Source organism: Falco biarmicus, chromosome 4 (genome assembly GCF_023638135.1).
Source record: "Falco biarmicus isolate bFalBia1 chromosome 4, bFalBia1.pri, whole genome shotgun sequence".
Classification (NCBI taxonomy): domain Eukaryota; kingdom Metazoa; phylum Chordata; class Aves; order Falconiformes; family Falconidae; genus Falco; species Falco biarmicus.
Window position 1 is genome coordinate 86991120 of NC_079291.1, and position 22586 is coordinate 87013705.

Sequence of the window (22586 nt, forward strand, 5' to 3'; positions counted from 1 at the left end):
GATCGCCGAGTCCCCCGGCCGCTCGGGGATCGGCGGCCGCAGCGCCTGGCGCCACGCGGAAGCGGGGGCCGGCCCTCGCCCGGGCCTGCCCCGGCGGAGCAGCTGGGGTGGCGGCTGCCGCGGGCACCGGCAGGGCAGCGCGGGTGCTGCGCGAGCCGTTCAGAAGGTCCGTTTTCAAGGTCGCTGCCTCCCTGTGGCCCGGCGGCCCGGGGGAGGCCCTGCCCCGGGCTGAAGGGAGCTGCTTGGCGGCCGCAGGCCGGGCCCAGCCCTGGGCAGCGCCTCTGCAAATGGAGCGAGAAATCAGCCGTGGGCTCCTGAAGGAGCTGAGGCTGCTGGGCAGAGACGTTTGTTCTGGCCCTCTTCCTTCCCCCGCGGCAGAAAGTGAAGATTAAAGCGGTAGAAATAAAAGCTAAATAATTTTGATAAATCCCAGAGTTGTGTGTAGAGTTCTTACCATCCTGGGCAGCTCATTACCGTGTGAGTTGAGTGCCGCTGTTGTGCTGTTTTCTTCTGTTCCCAGAGGATCTGTGTGACATGCCAACTGGCATGGCACAGCTTGTGTGATTTCTAAGGAATTTGCAAAAATTTCTTCAGATTTCTTGCCGTTGGTGAAACCTCTAAAGCAAAATCCTTTTGTCTCCTACAGGAGCTCTGAGCATTATATTCTCATCTAATCCGGAGCCTCGTGTCACACCATCACGTCGCACATGCTGCAAGAAGTAGGGGAAAGTTTGCTCTAGTACATGCAGGGATCTCACCTAGAACCAGGCTGAGGTGAACTAAAGCTGCAGGAGATAAAGGTCCTGTGCCGGTTCCTTACGTGGCGTGGCTGTCAACTGAAACCGGCCCCGCAGCTGGCGCGGTCCATGCTCTCTGGAGCGCCGCTAATGAGCGACCGATTGGGTTACGGTGCCTGGTTAGAATTTGCCATAGAAACTCAGCCAGTTGCTGCTGCCAGGTAACTGATCCAAAAGCTTCGAAACTGCTGTGATGATTTTGCCAGCTCTGGGTCCCAGTCTGCTGCTGGCTGGATCTCGGGCACGGCAGGTAAGCCCTTTGAGGGGTGCTCGGGTAGCTTTGGCACCAAGAGGAAATCAATTGGTTTGGCTGAGACACAGTGGCAGGAGGTGAGGTTGAGTTTCAGGAAGGGGACCTTTTTTTCCCTGGTAAGTTCTTGGCCCCCAGTGCACCAAACCAGAACCTGGTGAGAGAGAAATGAAGGCAAAATATTGCTGGGGCACAGCCACCCCAGAGTGCAGCCTGAGGCACTTTGCTCCTGATGGAGGACATAGTGAAAAAGCCATTTTTTCCCTTCCCACTGATGCAGCAAAATTTCTGTACTGCTTCAGGTAGGCTGGAGGTTTGTTTGGGACATTGGATGTAACCTGGCAAGTCTGCCTGCACAGAAGGGGCCCTGGGATGGGGGGCTGGCAGCTGTGTGGGCATGAAGCTGTTTATTTGTCTGTGGACAGGCAGGTTTGTACACTGCGGTCCGTGCACCCAGCATGGAGCTGCCTGCACTATTGGCAGGAGCTGCAGTGAGTGCTGCCGAGCAGGGCACCAGCACCAGTGCTGCTGAGGGGCTCCATCCACTCTTAGTGGCCTTATATGCTGTGCTCAAGGACAAAACAGTCAGCAAACACTTTAATAGCAGGTTGAGGCTGGGAGATTAAGCTCATTCAATTTAAGTGCTGTGAAAATCAGAAAGTCTTGTCTGATCAGAGTCTAGCAGAAGGTCTTCAAGGAAACAAACTTTTCATTAGCTTGGAATCCCATAACTAGTTTCTTGCCAGGATTAAAATTCGCTGTTTTAAAGTAGTCAAGTCAAAAATGGAGGGAAAAGAACCAATTACTTCACTTGCTGGAAAAAAAAAAGTATCCATTGGAGTTTTTGCCTGCCTGTCTGGGCCGTGAATAGTGACGAAGATGGACTGACGTTTTGTATGAAGGTGTGTGCACTTCTGCATCAACACGGGAGGGCAGTGCACGCTCCCTGCAACGCCCACCTGTGGATCTCAGCTGCTGAGGAGATTTGTGTTTGTGCAGGACCTGTGAGAAGGGACCCATGTCCTGTCTCTAGCAGAGCATCACTGACACCAGAGCTGGAGAGGACAGGAGGAGCAGGTCTCCAAGTCCCTCGCAGCAGACATGTATGAGCATGAAGGGCACGAGCGAGAGGAAGACCTTCCATTGCACCGTGCTCACCTTCAGGCTGCGCCAACCAGGTCCCTGCAGCTCTCCTTCGTAAGGCTTTACCCAGTCCCTTACCAAGTCTCCCAGCTTTCCTGGGGAGGTTGTTTCCCATCCAGCCCAACGCTGCTGACAGCTCAGCCTGTGCCAGTGCCCAGGGAGGACTGGATTGCTGTGTGGTCCTTGATGGGATGCAGACGGCCCCTCCCGCTGGTGCCCTGCAGCAGGATATGTAATACCCTAAAACCTCTTAAGCCCTAAGCCCTGAGATCCCTACGTGCTGAGGAAGCAGAGGAGAAAATCAGAAATAGCAGCTTAATGAACAGTCGGTGCCAGCATGGGGGGTCTCTGCTGTGAAATGCTCTCAGCTGCTTCCTGCTGTGAGGACCCCCACTCCTCCGCAGCCTGGCTGGGGAGGATCTGGTGAACCCTGGAGAAGTTGGTCCAGAATCCCAAATCCTTGCAGCAAGCAGAAGGTTGTTTGGCAGATGCATACTCCCAGAAATTCTGGTGTCCCACTCAAATAGCTGGTGGTGGGGTTAATGAGGTCTCGGCACATCCAGCTGCTGTTTGGCAGTGGTGATGGCATGCTGCGTCTCTGCTGCTTTTTGCAAAGTGCTGTCGCTTCAGATTTGCCCTGTGGGTGAGGGATTTCTCTCCACAGGCACTAATCTGTTTTACCTCCTTCCAGCTCCTAATTCCCCCCAGATCTGCAGGCTCAGGTCAGCACCAGACTCAGCCAGGACCAGCACAGCAGTTAGTCTGTCCATGCTTCTCTTTGTGATGGAAATAAATTAGGAAAGGAAGAGGCAGGAAGGACCTTTCTGTGCCTGGTGCTGGCTCAGAGCAGCTGTAAGGGCACAGGGCTCAAGTAAGAAGCCTGGGAAGGGGCAGCCACCCTCTGCCCCGGCTCTACTCCAGCACCGTGGCACAGCAGCCGTTTTGCCCACCCCTGGACTGCTGCTACATGCGAGGGCTGTGCCCCCAGCACCCCGGGGGCTGCAGCAAGGACGCAGGAGTTGGAGAGATGCCCCTGGGAGCCCTGCGGGTAGGTGGGACGCACTTCCAGGGGTGATGGAGGAGAATCGAGAAAGCCTCAACCCCTTAGTGGGACAAAGCTGCTGCTGGTGAGAGCCCGCCAGGCTCGCTTGGATGGCCGCAGACTTCTGTAAGTGCTTGAGCCGTAGGGTGTAGAGGTGGAAAGGGGTGATGCAGCTCCCTGCAGCAAGGCGATGGCCGCTGCTCTGCCAGGCTTCGCTGTGGAGCTCAGCCCACAGCGGCTGCACTGGGGCCGTCTTGGTGCTTACTGGGCTCTTGCTGGAGCCTTCAAAACTTGTGCTTTGCTGCCTCAGGGATCCCCTGGTGTTTGGTCACAGATGGATTTCATCCTGCTGTTGCCAGACTTGCCCATGCTTCACTCTCAACACCTCCCCTTCGGTCCTCAACATCTGTACCTGTTAACAGGGGCAACAGCTGTGTTTCCTCTTTGAGTAACAACAGTAACAGTAATCCCTGATTTTTATGTAGCATTTTAATCAGCACTGCTGTACAAAGGAGGACAAGACTATTACACTTACAGCGTTAGTGACAGTATATTGCTTGGTCCTTTTTAATATTTCCTTATGAAGGCGGCACTTCTAGTGCCCTCTGTAATACAGCCTTGAGTAGCTGTTTGCCAGAGCAGGTTCAGGTTATTGATACAGATTTCTGCAGTAATGCTGTGTTCCCTGCCCATCCTCACGATTCTGCTCTCAGAGCAAGCTGGTCGGTATTATCTCTGCTGAAAATGGTCATGAGAAGAGTTCCTTTAACCTCCCTGGCCTACAGTAAGGTATTAAAGAATGTTTTCAGCAGTTCTGAATTTTGACCAAGATTTCCTAGGTCTCAAAGGAACAGAATAAATGTCTTTTGGTCATTCAGATCAAAGCTTGAAGAACCACACCACCCCAATGACAGTGAGGTAGCGGGGTGAAGGGATGCCTTTGCTGTGCAGGCAGAAGCACGCACCAGAGCGAACTGGGACCTGCTGGGCTGCCCAGGCTGGGGGGAGCAGCCGCTCAGTGGGACACAGCAAGAGCCTGCTTCAGAGCTCCTGGGCTCTGTGGCTCTGGGCCTGGTTTGAGACTGTTTGATCCAAAGAGCAAAAAACTCAAGGTGCGTTTGTGAGGATGTTTTCTTGAGCAGCTCTGAGTCCTTGTAGTCTCTGTAAAATAATTTTCCCAGGTAAAAGACTGTGTTTCCCTTTTGTAAGTGCTTAATGTGTGTTAAATGACACAAATGGAATAAACACAGGAGTGAAAAGCATCTTCACAGACAGCTAAGATCAAATGAAGAGAAAATATACATGTGAATTATTTTAGCAAGTCTCAGCAGACAATGCAGGCACTTACACATCAATGGCATCAAAAGGGCATCCAAATGAGCCATGTAGGTCAGCTGGTCCAATTTATCTTGGGCAAAGATGACTTCTGTAGATGTTTCAGGCTGATGTGCTCGATTTCTCCTTGAGCATCCATGGAGCTGGTCCTAACCCTTCAAACAAACCACAGACAAGTCCTTTTGAAATTCCTCATCTTTGAATTTCAGGATGTTGTGATCAAGCTGATACTAGACACAGGACAGGAAGGACACAAAGAAATACTGCCAGGAGAGCTGAAAGGATCTGGCAAATTCTAATGAATGTGCAGTAACTTTGCAGTTGCAAATTGCTAAAATATTGAGTATTGAGAAGAGGTGGTTAAAATAAGGCTGGTTTAGGTCATTGGATGATCTTTTCATTAATGTGACATGCCAGGGAAATGAAGTAATCATTTTGCTAGAGAAATAAATACAAACAGGTGCCCAAACACACCTCCCAGGGAAACGGGGGTGGGGGGGGGGGGTGGGGGGGTGGTTAGGTAAGTGTCACTGATGGCTGAGACAAGGGCTGTGCCAGGCCACAGCCCAGGTGCCAGGTGTAGCCCCGACCTTTCTGGCCAACGCAGCTTCCTCACTGCTAATGGCATTGGCACTGCCAGCAGCCTGACGGTAGAAGAATAAAAGCTATTTTTTAGGGAAATATAGAGGAAAAGCATCCCTCTTGGGGCATTTCTTCCCACAGTGGCGCAGCACAGACTAGAACCCCCACACCCAATGGGGTGCACGTAGTATCTACAGGAGCTAATGTTAAGGAAGGAAATCTCATCCTAACTCCTTTTTTCCCCTCCTTCTTTTCCAGTTGCAGCCATGCCGGCAAGCAACCAGGGCTGGCCCGAGGCCTTCGGGTTCAAGATAAGTGGGACCGGTCCGTGCTACATCCTCTGGGTGCAGGAGGGCAGCATCGCAGCAGCAGCAGGACTGCGGCCTGGTGACGAGGTGCTGGAGATCGAGGGGCAGCCTGTCTCCTCCTTGGGCTCTGAAGCACTGCTGGGGCTGGCCAGGCGCTGCGGCAACGTGCCCCCCAGCATTGGGGTGGTCTCCCGCCTGCAGCACGCTGACATCCCCCCTGGTCCCCAGGGATGCTATGGCTTTGAGCTGGCAAGCAGCAGCCCCCCACGAGTGGCCAGAGTCAGCCCGGAGTCACCTGCTGCTGCCTGCGGGATTGAGCCAGGGGATTACGTGCTGGAAGTCAACGGGATGCCGGTGATGCTGGCCGAGTCGGCAGCCGCCCTGGTGAGGTCCTGCCATGGGCAGTCCCTGCGGCTGGGGCTGCTGCGGCCACAGCACAGGGCCAGCACTCGGGACCCTGTCCCCAGCACTGATGCTGTGCACCAGGAGAGGAAAAAGAAAGCGCAGGAATTCAGCAAAAAGGTAAGACCAAGGCATGAGGCGAGTGTCTGGGGCTCTGAGAACCTCCTGCTCCCAGTGATCTGGAGATTCCTGCTTTCAGCCTTTGCAGTGTGCTGAGATGGGGGGATGCTCCTGGCTTGGTCACAAGGCTTGGGGTGCAGATTTTGGGCATTGGTGCCCTAGAGAAGGGTCTGATAATTACCTGTGTTTCAGTAACTCTTGATGGGTGCTGCAAAGAGCTTGCAGATCCTCTGGGGGATGATTCCAATTACTTACTCCTTTGCACTACAAGAGTGTGTGGAAACCCACAGGGGCAGATCCCTCTCTCCTCTATGCCTGAACATCCTTGCAAAGTTTGAGCATGTCATTCCACAGACGTTTTAGCTCTTATTTTGTTGCAGAAGGAAAGCATCAATGTGATTGCATCTTCATTGTGTCCCTGAAAGCATCCTAGTGGGTAGTTTACCAAACACATCGCCTCATGCTAATTATAAATTTGATCATGGTTGGGTTTTTAATCTTTCTAATTTCCATTTCAAAGTAGCCTTTTAAAATACTGTTATGAAAGTAACCAGGCTTGTGGCTTTTTTTGATCCCAAGTTAATAAAGAAACAAGACATTCATAAAGAGATTTGTAGGTATCAGCTGAATCCCCTCAGTCAGCTTCTACATTAAAGATGCACAAATACGCACTGAAGTTTGGATTCGTAAGGCAGAGCATGGCATGTGAAGCATATACCTGCTGATTACAGGAGATTAACAAGAGGATGAGAGGGTGTTCCACACTGCCTTCATCTCGTGAAGTCACATTAAACCAAGTAAATGTTTCCTGGATGATCACAGGAGAGCACTTTTGAAGTGAGCAAGCTGGTCACGACAGTGTGAGCTCCTGTCGTAGCACCTCTGCCACCTCCCCTCCCTTCCCCTCCCCGACAGCCCCAACCAGAAGCAGGTTTGTGGAGCACGTGTGCTGCTGGCTCCTGGGTGCTGGAGCGCAGCTCAGCTGACAAACGACTCTCTAAAGGGGGTTAATGGCATAGATGTTTTAAGTGGCTTCATCTCTTTACACGATACAGAAAATAATAAAACCCAGTGCGATGCTTTACACCCTCGTTTACCTGGGAGCTCGGCTCTGGTAGGTGCTGCTCGTGCCAGTGCTGCAAGCACCTGGGTACTCCTGCGCACCCGCTGCAAGGCTGGAAGGTTGGAGGGTGCCAGTGGCTTGCATTTCATGCCTGCACTGCCTGCAGGTGACTTGCAAGCCTGAGGTACGGAGGCTTTTCCCACCCTCATTCATTTGGCAGAGCACCTGTTTGAATCGCACTCGCCTGGCAGGTGGAGCGGTGCTGTTAGTGGCAGCGGGGCCAGGGCTGGCGTGGGGCTGTGCCAGCCGAGCATCCCGGCAGCCTGGGGGCATCACTGGAAAGCAATGGAGGTGCTCACAATCTCAGCTCCAGGTCAACCTCTCCTCTTGTCCCCTGCATGCTCAGGGACACACTGGGGACAGCACTGACACGAGGGGTGGCAGCAACCCCCCATTCCTGCCCACCAAACCCTGCGGTCTCAGCCCAGGCAAAAATTTAACAGCAGCATCCTGGGATTCAGCCCACCAGGAACACCATGGTCTTTGTCATTTTTCTGCTGGACCTTGGGACTGAAAAGCATGCAAATCTGCTCGGGGGACGCAGCTGCCCCAGATTCGGTAACCTTGAAACGCTGCTGCTGCCAGGAGCCCCTGCAGCACTTGCGTGGTGGCTGCGCAAACCCAGCAGCACCCAGAGGGTTGTGCTGGGGGTCACAACGCCAGTGCCAGCCCCCACCAGGGACCTGCCAAGTGGAACAAGCACCTGGAGGAAAGAGCTTTTCTCCTTCCCTGAGCAAGGGCCTCTCCCAGCAAGTGCAGGGGGCTTGGCTGGGCGATGCCTGCCGGCTCCCTTGCAGTGCCACTGCAGGGGTGCACACATGCAGCCCTGCATGCACCTGCTGCGGAAGGGCACACCGGGAAAGGGCGAGGGGCTCCACTCCCCTCACTGCTGCTTCCCCCTCTGCTCGCAGAGCGGGAGGGAAGCAGTTAAACCTGCTGTCAGCAAAAAACCATCACCTTGCAGGAAAACCCAGCGCACGAAAGGACTGCAGGGTGGTCACAGGGGGTTTTCTGCATCCCACGCATTGGCTGCATGCAGCCAGGCTGCATGCAAGGTACCAGCACCCACTGCCCAGGACAAGGAACAGCATCCTGGCCTGGGAAGAAGCTAACAAGAGGGTCCCATGTGGGGCAATTGGCTCAATGGCAATTAGATAATTACTCTGCTTGTCATGGCTGTCACAGGTGGAAAGGACAAGACAGTGGCTGGGAGCTGCTGATGCTGTTTCCAGGGCTGGGGTTCACATTCGTGCTCCCTTTACCCACTTCCCTGCAGCCTCCCAGAGTTAATGGCAGGATCAGGGTGTGATTAGAGGCTTAAATATCTCCAAAAGCCCATCATGATGTCCCCTGCCAGGTAGACTCCTGAGCGATCCACCGGGTCCCAGCCCAGACATGTCAGAACCTCTCCCATGGGCCCGCTTTTGACCCAGCAGAGTTTCGGGGTTTGGGATCACACTGCTGTTCCAGTGCAATGTTTAACACAGAGAACAGCAATACCAGGGATGTGTGTGAAACCCCAGTGGTGCAGCGTGATGAGCTGATGTCTGAAGTTTCTCTTTCCCCCCTGCATGGGTTCCCTCCTTGTTGGCTGACCAAGTGCTGCAGTGAGATGGACATGTTTTCTGCACTGTCAGTACCTCCATATGCACGGTTAACTGCTCTGCTGCTCAGTGTCCCTTCCCTCTTCTTTTGGCTCCCATGTGGCAGGTGGACGACACCCTCAGTGACCAGCCAGAGGTCAAGGAGAAGGTGTTCACCATCCTGAAGCAGTACGCAGCAGAGAGGAAGGTGGAGTACTTGGCCTACGCCCTCTGCATGGTCCTCACCCAGGAGTCCCAGCAGGATCTGATTGATGACATCAGGTACTGGGTGCCAGTTACCTCCATGCTGCCACGCTGGTCATTAAACCACAGGCATCCGCCTGCCCATCGGCGAGGGGTGGGCAGGGCTGAGTGGTGCAGGTCAGGAGGTTCCTGCAGGGAAGATGCCAGCCCCCTTTCCAAGGCGCAGCTGAGCTGGGCTTGGTGGGGTCTCAGCCCAGCATCCCCATGCCCGCCAGCCTGCGTGGCTGTCCTGCCCAGGGTGGGCTGGGGGGACCTGTACCTGCCCGCTGGCTGTCCCCATCCCTGCAGGGAGCGGTGGTCACTGGTCCTGTGGAGCCACTGCCTCTGCCTGCGGCACAGGACCTGGCTCCTGTTTCTGGCCATTGTTTCAAAGGGAGATGGGATTAACTGCAGAAAAGCTGGCGATTCTCCAAGAGCCTGGCCAGAAAATAAATCAAGCTCTGCAAGGCAAGAGCTGCCGGCAGGTGAGGGGTCAGCCAGGGCTGCCAGCAGCTCTGGCAGCCGGGGAGGCTGGGGGGTGTCTCTCAGGACCACAGGCTGCCTCTAGGCCAGCACTGCCTGCAGTATCCTGGGATGCCGGGGCTGTGGTCCCACATCCTGGGACTCTCTGGCAAGGCTTCGCTTGGGCTTGGGGTCCCTGTCACCTCTTGAGCCACCGTGGGCTCAAGGTGCTGTGGGCGTGCAGCCAGTACGCTGCTCTTCTTGCAGCGTGGGCCGGCACTGCAGGATGGTGCTGGTGCTGGTGCATGGACACGTGGTGGGGATTACGGCCAGGCTGAGATGATGGCCATTAGGGAATCAGGTCTCCATCTGGCCCCGCTCCGGGCCCGGCTTTCCAATTCCTGCTTTAATCAGTGGAATTGCAAGATATTACAGTTACCATAACAACGTCCCTGTGCCGGGGTCCCTGCCGTGCCTGCCGTGAGCTGGCAGTGGGGAGGATGGGGAGATGGGTCGGTGGTCCTTGGCACGCAACATCTCCCTGCTCTGCCACGGCTGCACGCAGGCCACCCGGCGCTCCCCCGTACCTGAGTGGGGGTGGGCACAGCGCCCTGCAGAGCCAGGCTGCGGAGGGGACCGTCAGCCCCCTGGCAGCTGCCTTGTCTGAGTGCCCATGTCCAGGCCGTCTGGTCACCCCCAAACATTGTGGAGGGACCTGACCTTCAAAGGGCTGGGGCTGGGGCCAGACAGCACCAAGCCTTGCCTGAGCTGTCACCCCACACTAGTCCCAATCAAAAAAAAAAACACCTCCTCACCACCCACAATTCAGGAGAAACCTTTTCTCCAGCAAGATCCATGGAAATGCCTCAAACACCTCAGAGACCTCCTTTGTCTTCATCCCTGGGGAATGATATGGGATTATATCCTCCCCAGAGGGGATCTGAATAACTGTCCAAATTTTTTCTCTGGACCGAAGCCCTTCGGGGTGGGGCAGAGCAGGTTCCCCCCCGGGTGTCCCCCTCCCAGTGGCCCTGATGTCAGTAGAGGGGAGCGTGGCCAGCCCCGGTGCAGCTGTGCCCCCATGCACGGTACAGAGCTCGCCCCGTGCCCAGCCCCGCGGTGCTGTGGGGCAGAGCTGTGTTACAGCCCCCCATAACTCGGTCAAACCCACGGCTGCCCCGTGCCCCAGTGTGAAAGGTTAACGCCAGGGCTGGGGCGAAAGGTGCCGTAAATCAGGCAGCTAATCTCAGTTTAATGGAAATGAAGTATTTAGCTTAGGGAAAAGATTTACTATCTAATCTTAATGAAATGAAGTCAAGAAAACAAAAAAAATAAGATGCTTTGGAGACCAGGTTTTCCAGCTGTGAGGGTGCTGGGGAGGCGGGGGCAGCTCTGTGTGAGCTGCCATGTGTGAGATGAGCTGCTTATCCCAGGGTCTCCGATCCGATGGGTTTGTGGCTGGGCAAGAGCTTTTAATGCTTTTAGTAACTGACTGAAAGGTGGTGAGCAGCTCCCGGGTACTCTGGATGTAGGGGGTGCTATGAGATCAGGTGGGAGGTTTCTGCATGGCTTGAGCTGGTTCGGTCTGTCGCTCACTGAGGACAGGGCTGGGGTCTGTGCCCCAAGCCAGCACCCCCAGACTGGGGAAGGGCTGTGTGGGTGATCCATGCAAGGTGGTGTCCAGCTGACCATCCTGGGGCTTGTCCCACGGGACCACCTCTGTGGGCAGATGGAGCCGTGCAAGGACAGGCTTCGGACCACATAGGTACCCACCAGCCAGCCCGGGTGTCCCTGTGAAGCTGTGCCCGCTCTCTGGGGGCTGTTTCCACCTGAGATGGGGGGGGGTCCCACACACCTGCACACACAGCTCACCCATGCCTCCCACCCTGCAAAGCTGGGAGGAGAGCCGCAGAGAGGAGCCCTCAGAGGGGTTGAGACGAGCGATTCCATTCAGCAATGGTGGTGCCCATTGGCCAGGGAACGGGGATGGATGCCGGGGGCTGCCAGGGCAGCCCTGGGCCTCAGCAGGCTGGCCGAGCCCTGGCATGGGCTTGCTGGTGGTGGCCCACCATGCAGAGCCAGGCAGCTGGTACGTCCCCACCTGCCACTGACCCTTTCGCTGGCTTGATTGGATCTTCCCTCTGCACCAGCTGTATTTATTTTCGGGCTGTTGCTGCTGCTGGCTGTCCTCCCTCCCCTGCCTGTCCCCTCCCCGGGCTCCCCTCGGGGTTTAATGTGCTCCCTGCAAAGTGCTGCGGTGCGATGTAACCCAAGTCCCCCCGACTCAGCACACAGATCAGCCTGGGGCTGCAGACACCTCTCCTCCTCTTATCTGTCCCCGAGCTGGGCTTTTTCCAGTGTTGTGGGTTTGGTTTTTTTTTTCCTTTCTTTTTAGCTCAAATGGATTTCATCCCATTTGCCCAGAATTAAGCTCCTGCAGATTTTAATTTGCTGACATTTTCTTCATCCGTTTGGTTGTGGATATCAGGGATAATGCACGTGCTGCGCCGGTTCCTCCCTGCTCCCATCCCCTGCCCATATGGCTGGTGTGTGTAGTAAAAGTGCACAATTGTAGTTCTGCTCAAGAATGATGAAATACGGCAGCGAAGGGGAAAGATGAGCTGTCTCGGGTGAGTAACGAATGGACCTTTCCTGGGAGCCGAGGGGGCTGGGAGGGGAATGGGTTTAAACCAGCTTAATTCTCAAATCTAGCAACCCCTGGCACTGCAAAAACAAGATGTGCTAAAAGTTAATTAACTCTTAGCATCCGTATTGCATCGGAGCTGCTCTTGTCAGGGACTCAGCAGGCATCGCGGCTCTGCCGGGGAGAGGGAAATGTCTTATTTTGTGTTACTCCATTGCCTGCAGATGCCAAAGGCTGGGTCTAGTCCTGGGGGAGCTGTGGGTTTCTCTCCCCTGCTCTCCGCGGCTGCGGCCGTACCCAGCGTGTGTGCAGGGGCTGCGTGTGCCTCGCACCGGCGTGGGGAGGGGAGCGGGTTATTTTGGGCAGGTCGGGGTCCCAGGGGTGTGCGCCTCTTGGCACTGCTCTTATTTCTGAGCTGTTTTCAAACCAGGGCAGAGCTGCGATTCCAGCAGAGGACTGGCGCCGGCTCTGCACCCAAGTGCTCTGCAGCGCTGTCGCAATGGCAGCTGGTTTTTCCGCGGACTGTGGGGGCCAAAGTCGCCCTCTGATCCAAGTGGTACGGGGGGATCCTCACCTGCATTGCATAGGGGTTTAGCATTTGTACACCACTGCGTACTGCTTGCCATCTCCCTTTGCACCGACTGTTTCCCCAGTGCCGGCGGCAGCACCAGCAGTGCCAGTGTTGCACCAGCTCCTGGCAGTGGCATTTAGGTTTGAAATATCTGTTTGCAGTAGAATTGGGGAGCGATGGAAACACACATCCCCTCCTCCCCACTGACCTGCAGTGTTACAAAAGCTGGTGCATAAAACACCGGTATTGATGCTTACATGGCCATCGTCCCATTAACCTGGATTTGAATAGCAGGATGCGTGTGTGCTACAGAGCACATCCAGCCTCTCACCCTGGCCGCATGAATTTGTTGGATGATAACTTGCGGGCTGTTTAGACTGCTGTATGTTGTCGTGGTTCTCCTTTCAGTCGTGTTGTGCTTCACTCTGCTGCAGGGAGAATAGTTAGGGGTAGTTTGTTCCTTCACTGCTTTGGTTACCGTCTGTTTGCTTCCCCAACAGCCTCCGCTCCTGGGGGAAAACCAAAGCTTGCAGCTGGAGCTGCTGGCCCACAGCGGTTGGGCCAAGGCGAGCGCTGCTCTGCTTGCAGTCACTTTTGATCCCTGACAAAGATAAAATCGCTGCCCATCGGGGGTTCCCATATTACAGGAGAAATTCCACCGAGTTCATTTTAGTAATGCTCCAAACACAATCTATTTGTGTCAGCTTGTTTTTCATTGCAATGAAATAGCTTGGCATGTTCCTGTATTAAAATACTCCAGCCATCTGTGACTGTCTGGGTAAGAATTTTCATTTTAGCCATCAGGATTTATATGTTAGGGATTCTACTAGTTCCCTGCTTGTCATCCCCCCTGTCAGGTATCTGCTTCTTCAAGACTGGGGGCAGCTTTCCGGCCCTCTTGGGTGCCAATGCAGCTCCCAGCATGGGTGGCCCCGCCGAACCCGCATCCCTCCAGCTGCTGCCTGCTGCAGCACACGGACAGTCCTCCTGCCGTGGTCCAGGCAGACCCGCTGTGAAACCCCGCTAATGGCAGGACGATAATGGAGGAAAAGCAGCTCTTGTTTGCTTCTGTTTTAAAAAATCCCTAATCTGATAGCCCAGCATATGTTCAACTGCCCCCCAAAAAAAGGGAATTAGGGCAGCAGGAAAAAAACGTGCCACCAGTGAAAACAATTGGGAGCAGAGTTCTGTTTTTACTGGATGAGTTCAAATAGGTCATGACCAAAATGCCTTGGTGCAAAATCTTCTGTTAGGAGATTAATTTCTTTTGACAAATCAAACTATGGCTGTAATGCAGATTATATCAGCCTGGCCCCCTTGTACCCCACCACTGAGTTGCAGCTTGTGTTTTACATGTTAAACAAAACAAGGAAAACTGCCTTAGTGCTGGTGTTCCCAGCAGAAGGCAGGCTGGGGCAGCGCCTCGGCTGAGGTTACTGCTCTCTGTGGTCCAAAAAGTGAGGGATGACACAAGTCCTCATGCCCCAGGGCTGGAATTGCGTGCTGGCATAGAGCATGGGGTGTACAGGAGCTTCTGATGGCCCCGTGTCTCCCTGGCACAGTGGCTGGCAGGGTCCCCACATGTGCTGCAGGAGGTCTGAGGGCCCATCCATGAGGCTGGGGCTGCATCGAGCAGCTGTTTGCACCCACTGACCTGGCCCCCATCCCCAATACCCGCCAGGCGATGCCAGGCAGGATGGAAGCTGCAGTAAAAGCCTTTCTGGGGGTTTCTTTGAAGGTCTCCATGTCCCTGGCAGCTGTGGAGCTGCCCATCTCTTCCAGAGGAAGGACAAAGCCACTGGCTTTTGGTGTCCAGTGTGGTTTGGACACAGGGACACTGGGTTTGGGGGAGAGATGAGAGCATCCCAGGGCTGTGATGGGGAAGGTGACCCCAGAGAGGCGAAAACATCCCAGGGCCCTGGCTGTGATGGGGAAGGCGAACCCAGGCAGGCGCGGGCTGCGGCACTACTCTGGGGAGGCTCTTACTGGCAGGTAATGCATCAATCCTTACTGGAGCCAGTGCAGGGATGTATCACAAGAGGGTGACCCTCCCAAAAGCTGTCGTGCAGGGCTGGGGATTTTAGGCTGTCCCCAGGGACAAGTGGGGTGGTCGGGGAGGGGCTGTGAGGGGCTCCCGGCCCCGGTGCATGGCCACTGCATCCACCCATGTCTGAACTCTTGGGTAGAAAAACACCTTCATTCCTATTGCATGATAACAATGATCACATCTGCAAAACATCTGCAAAACATCTGCAGTCAGATGAGGGATTACAAAGCCTCTCTTTACTAGGGATAATGGGATAATAGCCCCTGTGAAAATCACAGGTGTGGGCTCACTGATGGGCTGGAGCGAGTCCCACTCCGTGCACGAGGGTTTGGAGGTGCCACATTCTGCTGTGGCTGTTGGCGCTGCCGGGGCTGGAGGCCAGCACAAGGCTGCTGACACCCCTACCTGTGTATGCACATAGGCTTGAGAAAAATCTGTACAGGTTCATAAGCAGAAGTCCTGTTATGTGGGTAAAACTGTACAAGAGTTTTCTGTCCTGAACGTGTGTGAATTTTAGCATTGCAGCACACTGTCGGGGCAGAAGCGCATTTCCAGATTGGTAGCTGTTTGCACAGCACAGTTCAGGCATAATCCAAGTGTAGCTCGGTGTTTTAATCCACCCTGGGACGTGTTTTTCTACACAACCGACAGACTCAAGGTCAGGTCTTTGCTAGCTGTTTTGGGGCTCAACCATACGCTTTTCATTTTTCCTTCCTTTGCTACCTGGAGTTTGCGTCTGATGTTGGCAGCTCTGGAAAGCTTCACATCTTCTTCATCAAACGCGAGTGCTGTGTTTAAAAATGGCATTATTTAAATTAAAGATGATTTTTTATCTTCTATGCCCAGTGCAAAGCGCTGCTCTGTTACCCTGGGGGTAGATGATGCTCTGCAGCTCAGGTGGAGATTTGGGCCCGTGACTTTGGTCCTGGTCCTGGTCCTGCTCTGGCCCAGGCAGCTCCACCTGCACGCCCAGCAGCCACGCACCCGCTGCTGACGCCGTTTGCCTTTAAGGTTTCTCACCCATTACAGCAGCATGTAATTTAAACAGAAGCACTTTAGAAGTCAACTAATTAGCACCAGGGAGGCATCCCCCCGGAGTTCGGCGCGGAGCCGTGCCCTCCTTTCTGTTACGAGATCGTTCCAGCTGGAAATCACAGCGACTGCAGTTTTTAGGGAAGGCAAGAGGCTTCGTTGCTGCGAGCCAGGGCAGAGCCGGAGCAGGGAGGGCAGAGCAGGCGCTACAGCCCAATTGATCAAAAAAGAGACACTCGGTAGATGGTAATCCTCCGCCTGGGACTGCGAGCGTGGCAGGGAGGTGAGGGACAAGGCAGGCAGGGACTCAGCCCAGGTAGAGCGTGCTGGTGAGCCGGCCCATCTGGCCACGGTCCCCGCACACGGTGGGGGTGCCAAGTGGCAGGGCGGCACCGGCTGGCGCGCGGTTTGGTTGTTGGATCTGGCCACGTCGTGGGCATGAGCCGAGGCTGAGACTCAGCTGCATGAGGATCTGAAGCATCTCCCTTTTGTTCCCACCACGCTCTGACAAATGGGAAAGGACCGGAGTTTCTCTCGGCATTTTCGGTACGTCTCTCTGCTCGCTCCTCCGCGTGGCGTGCATGGTGTTGGATGTGCTGCAAAAGCCTCGTGCCCTAGAGACATCCCTGCGATGTCTCTCCTGCCTCTCTGAGCTGCAGGGCCCCTGCCTCCCGGCACCGGTGCAGCCTTGCCACCAACCTGTGCCCACTGTGGCAGCGGCACGAGCTGTTGGGGGGAGTCGAGCAAAGCTTAGATGAAAAATTGGGGGTGGGGGGCTGGGGAGAGGCGGGAAGAGCCCATCTGGGACTGCTTTGTCTCCATGACTATAGTCCAGCAAGGGGATGGGCAGTGAGGATGGGGGTTTTGGGGGTGCTGTGTGGTGCAGGGGGTGCAATGGAGCGAGGACTGGGGACCCCTCGCTCCCAGCCCTGGCTGAGCATGAGCTCTGAGCAAACTTGGGGCTGCTTTCACCTGCCTCTGCCAGGGCTGGAGCCGCCACCACTGCCCTGGTCAAGGGGACACCTCCTGCACTGGGGAGTCTCAGCATCCCAGGGTAGAACCGTCGGGGTGAGCTCAGTACCCATCGCAGGACGTGCACTCATGAAAGGAGGTTTTCCAGAGTGCTGGGCTGGCAGGCAAGGCAGCTGTCAGTGAGCACAGGCTGCAGAAATGGGACTGTCTGTCCAGAGGTGAGCTGCAAGGGACCCTTCTGGGAGTTTTACAAATAGTGAGTGTGACAAAAACCGAGATGCACTAAACATGTTCTGCTGAAGTGAGCCCCAGCACAGGGAGCCGAGCGGCTGGGGACGGGCGCACTGGCAGATGGGCTCCTGCTGGGTGGGTTCGGGTGGGTTCCCACCCCGCGGCAGTGTGCCACCATCCCAGCCAGGCTGCTTCGGGGAGGGAGGGAAGGCGAAGAACCTTGCAGCCTCTGGGGCCTCTCTTGGCCTGGAAAACACACTAAATTCGCATTTGTGTGGTAGAGCAGAGTGAATCCTCACAAGGAGAGTGTGCTGACACCACTGCAGAGGAGTGTTAGTGCACCAGGGCTTGGTGCACTGGGGCTGGGGAGTGAGTGCAGGGCTGCAGTGCCTAGGGCTGGGGATGCCTTTTCTGTCTCAGCTCCAGCAGGTTGGCCTGGAGCATCCGAGGAGGAGGAGGAGGAAGCTGAAGGCACAAGGTCAGTGCTGCACAGCTCCCAAGACCTCCCATGGGCACTTGCAGCCTGTGGGACTGCTGGACCAGGGGAGTCTGCCCCTGCTCCCAGCCTGATGTCTGCAAACAGGGTGGGCACATCCATGTTCTCTGTGCCCCAGTGGGATTTGCAGGGAGAGGGAAACCCCAGCTGGGTGCTGCTCCTGAGTGCTACGCTGATGTTGTCCCGTGGGATGGCAGGGTGCTGCAGAAATAGCTGTGGTTTCTCACTAAACACTGGGCACCATGTGCCCCATACTGGTGCCAGTGCCACTGCCAGCTGAGGATGGGCTGAGGCACCAATGCTGCCCAGTGACATCCCCCATGGGTTCGGAGGCAGCACCCACTGAACTGCAGGGCATTGGGGAGCTCGGGGGATCCATCCCCCAGCAGCACTGTGGCGCAGAGCCATCCTGGGCTCTCCAAGGCCATGCTGCAAATTTGCTCAAAGGGCTTTGGAGGAGGAAACTATTTTGCATGCTTTAATAGGATTATTTTTAACGGTCACTTAGCTCCTCTCCTTGCTAAGACACTGTTTTACTTCTAGAACTCAGTCAATTCATGGTGAAACCCTTAAGCATGTCCTTGTGCCTGGTTATTGAGCTAGCCATACTTTGCTCCTCAGCCCTGATGTTTGTCAGCCTGCAGGTGAAGTAGCAGTCAGTGCAAAGTGGGACAGCTCTGCTGGAACGAGCAGGGCCAGTTTAATTTGGCCAACTTAAATGGGAGCATGCTTGTTTTGCCTGCCAGGAATCTGGACTTCTCCCTGGTGGGAGCCCAGCCCGGGGCAGAGGCGTGGGGTCCTGCCAGGACTTGCTGCTGCTGCTTCACTGCATCCTCCCTGGTCACAGGGCTGCAGCAGCCCGCGTTCCCGCAGGAGCCTGCTTACAGCTGGGTGAACTATTTATTAGCATGATTTCACTCTTTTCTAGTTGCTGCTTGTTCACAAATTGACTGTGAATTGTACCAATGTGTTACTTATTTTAAATTGTCACCAAATGCTTTGCATGAGCATATGCCAACCTCAGGATGGCTTGCGATCTGTCTGCTCCTACTCAGCGTGAGCATCAGCTCATATTTTGAGTTCTGCCTTTTGTTGGGGGGAAATAGAGATGTCCCGGTTCCAGTCAATTTGGGATTTGAAGTCTCCCCTTCCTTCCCCTCTGGTTTCACACAGGCTTTTGGGTTCCTTTGGTGAAGTTGCCCATGAGAAGGGGGAGACCCATGGGAGCCCCCTGCCAGCCCCAGCCTCTCCAGCCACACTTGGTTAGCAGCTGGCTGTTATCACAGCTGTGTCGTGCTGGCAGCGCAGCCCCTTGGAGCAGGTTGCTCTGGGTCCTCTGACACCAGCTACCAGTTTGGCCCAGTTACTGCTCCCCCAGGAGATGTGGTCCCCAGGCAGTTTGGAAGTGATGCTCGCATCCCTCCTCTGCTACAGGTGTGAGAGTTTGTGTTAATGTAGGGAGCGCGTTCTCATGCGCCATGAGGTGAAGAGCACTAATGAACCTCACAAGACAGTATTGTCTAATGAGCAAATGCAGCTGCAACTGGCAGCCCGGTAGGGGTGCAGGGAGGAGTTGCTATAGAAACACACAGAGATACCGGCTCCTCCAGAAGCCCCTAAATGTGCAGAAGGGAGGGTAGGAGTAGGTGAGCAGGGTGTCAGCGTCTCACTGTTGTGATGGCAGGAGGAAAAGGAAAAGAAGAAGTATCTCCCGGTGTTACTGGGGTGAACTTCTGGCCAAGGTGGGAGCAGTGCAGACGCTTCCTCCCAGGATCCCACCTTGTGCTCTCTGTGCATCCCCTGGGGGTCCCAGGCATCCTTGTTTAGGGCACAAAGGCCACTTGGGTGCTGGCAGAGCAGGCAGAGGGGAGGTGACCTGAAACAGAGCAAGTTCCTAGTGATGTCCCCTTGTCTGCACTGTCACTGTGTCTGTCCTCACCCCCCCCAGGACCAGCATCTTCCAGGGGGTTCAAGGCTTCTGCCTGGCCATGGTAGGAGCTGGAGGGTGGCAATAGCTAAGGCTGGAGCCCAGGAGAACAGAGTCCAGGGCTCCTAGCAGAGGGGTTGGGGCAGGAGGTGGGGAGCAACATTTTGGGTGTCCCAAAGGAAGAAGCGGGCCTGGAGGAGGCCATTCAGCACCAGCATAACGGGGGGCACTTGCACATTGAGAGCCAATTAATTTGGGACTCAAGCTGAACCTTATAATCGTACTGGGACCAGCAGCTGAAGGGGTGTGGGACAGGTTGCGCATGGAGGAACTGAGCTGTTTGAATCCATCCATCTCTGCAAGCACTGTGGAGAGGTCTACATCCTCATCCTGATGGAGCTGGGATGGGGCAAGAGATGTAGCCAGTGTCCCCGGTGTCCCCAGCCCTGGCATTTGCAGCTCTGGGAGGACTGAGGCCAAGAGTGCACAAGGAGCTAGGGCTGCTCTGATCTTTCCTTTCCCAGGTATGGCTGGATCTGGAGCTCTGGGCCACAGCTTCCTTGGCCCTGCTCCTCACTCTCCTCCCTTGTCTCATTTTCCCAGGATTTTCATCCCCAAGAAGCACCGGCAGCGGTTTGATGAGGTGGTGTCACAGAGCCTGATCAGCAAGCTCTGCCGCTCCAAGAGTGAGCATCACAGCAATCGGCTACGGCGCAGCCGGAGCGAGGACCACCAGGAGCGGCTCCTTGTCTCCACCCGCGCCAGCTCCGTGCCCCGCAGCCACGAGGAGGTCAGCAAGAGCCTGCGGAAGACCGCTTCGTTCATCACCAGCAATGTGGCCTCGGGGGCTGCCCGCAGGTAACACCTGTCCTGGATGCCCTCGAGTTCACAGCAGCAATGTCTGATTTTGCATGGATGGGATGCATGATTTGCATGGCAAAGGGATGCTAGGGAAAGGGGAGAGCAGACTAGATAAAATCCTCCTGCCATGAGGATGAACAAAGACCTCTCCCTCTCAAAGGCTGGGCACATTTGCACCCCTTGTCCCAGCTCTCAGCCACCCATTCTGCCCCTCGCTGTTGCAGGGTTGGCTGGGATGAACCGTGTGAGGAGCTGAGCTGGCACTTGCAGGCTGCAAGTGGATGTCAGCTCCTGTGCTGGGTGGGATGCAGGGTGCTTGGCTGTGCTGGCAGGATGCAGGGTGCCTGGCTGTGCCAGTGGGATGCAGAGTACTCAGCTGTGCCAGGGGGATGCAGAGTACTCAGCTGTGCCAGTGGGATGCAGGGTACCTGGCTGTGCCGGTGGGATGCAGGGTACCTGGGCAGGCTGTATCATCTTGCCCTGCCCTGGCATGTGTGTCTGGGTGTGAAGCTCTGGGAGGAAGGATAGACAATCCCTGGTGCACAGGGGATTAACCCATTTCCCACTGCCCATATGGCCAGACGTCAGCAGCCCTGGAGGCTGAGGAGCCCTGCCGTGCTGGCAGTGGCTCCTGCTCCGTTCCCAGCCCCATCCCATGAACAAGAGAGCAGGACTGGGTCTGTCAGCACAGCTGGGGAATCCTCCCAGGAAGGACTGTGCTGCCACAGGCATGCCCCAGCTATTACCCTGCCTCCAGCTGGTATCCCCAGGGTGTTTGGCTGCAGCCCACCTTCCCTTCGGCATAATTTTAGATGGGACTTGTCCAAAATCCAGTTCCAGTACAGTCTTCCTTCCTACCAGTGTAGGATCGGTCCCTGCAACAGGCTTTCTGGTTGTAAATGATCTTAGTAGTGTTGCCTTCCCCCAGCTCCCTGTGGGAAACAACTCCCAGCTCCAATCAGCCTCCCAGCAGGGAGATTTCCTAATGCTCCTTCCAAAATTTCTTAACAGAATTTACTTTCTCTCTCATCAGCCTACGAGACCTTTGCCCCCTAAAACACATTCTTGCTGTAATTCTATGTAATATATAAGATATATTGCACTTTCCACTTTAAAAACACGTTGGATTTGAAGGACAGGACGGTGGATTTAGGAATTCGGTATTTAATGCAGAGTAAGAGCCCATGCTCAGGGGCTCTGCCCCTAAAGCAGCGCTGCTTGCAGAGCCCCCCAGACCCCCCGTGCTGAAGCCTGGGTGTTAGTGGATGTTAAGCTTTAGTTCGCAAGAAGCTGCATCTGGGGCTAAAGGAGCCACTCCAGAGCTCCAGCATGGGTGGCTCTGGTCCCAGCAGGGACTGCATCTGCTTCAGGGCTGTGATGGAAGTACACTGACGATAGCACCCACATGCCCCCCGCCCTCCCCGAGGTTTTGTCTGGGCCATTTCTAGCACCCCTGGATCACTGCCCACCCCACCACCCTGTGCTGGCTCAGTGCAGTGGGCTCCCTCTGCCCCCTGGCGCGGGCAGGCTGCAGGCAGGAGAGGCTGGCAGCGCGGGCAGGACAGGCAGCTGCACTGTGGCCACCCAGGGCCACCAAACCTGCACACACCTTCCCTCCACCCCCTCTCCCTGTGGGCAGGGCACTTTTTGGGGGCTCCTGTTTGAAAGACGCTTTGGTATCAAAGGGGATGTTGCAGGGACACAGGAAGCATCAAGGGCACCCGGGAGACACCCGAGATAACGGGGCTTTGGAGGGGCTGGGAAAGGAAACAAGAACCAAATATTGGGCTCTGATTTCACTTTTGCTTTTTTTCATCTGCAGAACTGTGCGAGTTTATAAAGGTAACAGAAGCTTTGGCTTCACACTGCGTGGCCATGCCCCAGTGTGGATTGAGTCTGTTTTGCCAGGTAAGAAAACCTCCAGCCAACAAGATTCAAAGACACTTATTTATTGATGGTCTAAACTCAAAATTTTAAGTACCTACTGTTCACTAGAAAATAGCAAAAGGGACTTTTACAAGGCTCAGTGATGGAGTTTCCCAAGTTGAATAACTAGTGTCTTCAGTACAATTTAATTTGGCTTTATGTGCTCCCTGTTTTGCAAGGTGGAAAATGTGTTCAGTGAATAGCCCGAAATCACACCTGTATTTCCAATGCAAGCTGGGTGCTGGCATCACTGTGCCCGGTGAATGGCCCCAGTCCACCCAGGTAATCCACTGCAGTGGATGCCTGTAGAGGAGCGAAGGCAATGGGTTGATTAACATGGACGATGTGCAGCTGTAGCTCGTTCCAGCTAAGTGGTTAAATAGCCCTGAGGAGCATGGGTGAGGGGTCCTGGATGTAGGAGGCTCCTGAAGGAAGGAGAGAGAAGGAGCAGTGTGGTTTGGCCCCTGGAGAATGGGGAAACAGTGTGGA

At 55.2% G+C, this 22586-nt stretch overlaps 1 protein-coding gene across 4 annotated transcripts in view; it reads left to right on the forward strand.

Moving 5' to 3' along the window:
* The first annotated feature begins 2925 nt into the window (after nucleotides 1-2925).
* GRID2IP (Grid2 interacting protein) overlaps nucleotides 2926-22586 on the forward strand; it is a 46717-nt gene continuing 27056 nt past the window's right edge. For 2 of the 4 annotated variants that reach the window (XM_056338163.1, XM_056338165.1), the window contains exons 1-5: nucleotides 2926-3358; nucleotides 5408-5979; nucleotides 8813-8967; nucleotides 19914-20168; nucleotides 21994-22079. In XM_056338163.1, coding sequence (XP_056194138.1) covers nucleotides 3343-3358; nucleotides 5408-5979; nucleotides 8813-8967; nucleotides 19914-20168; nucleotides 21994-22079 — 1084 coding nt within the window. In that variant the 5' untranslated portion in view covers nucleotides 2926-3342. Of the gene's footprint in view, nucleotides 3359-5407; nucleotides 5980-8812; nucleotides 8968-11466; nucleotides 12021-19913; nucleotides 20169-21993; nucleotides 22080-22586 lie in introns of those variants that run through there. The other 2 variants (XM_056338166.1, XM_056338167.1) reach the window with 1 other exon arrangement.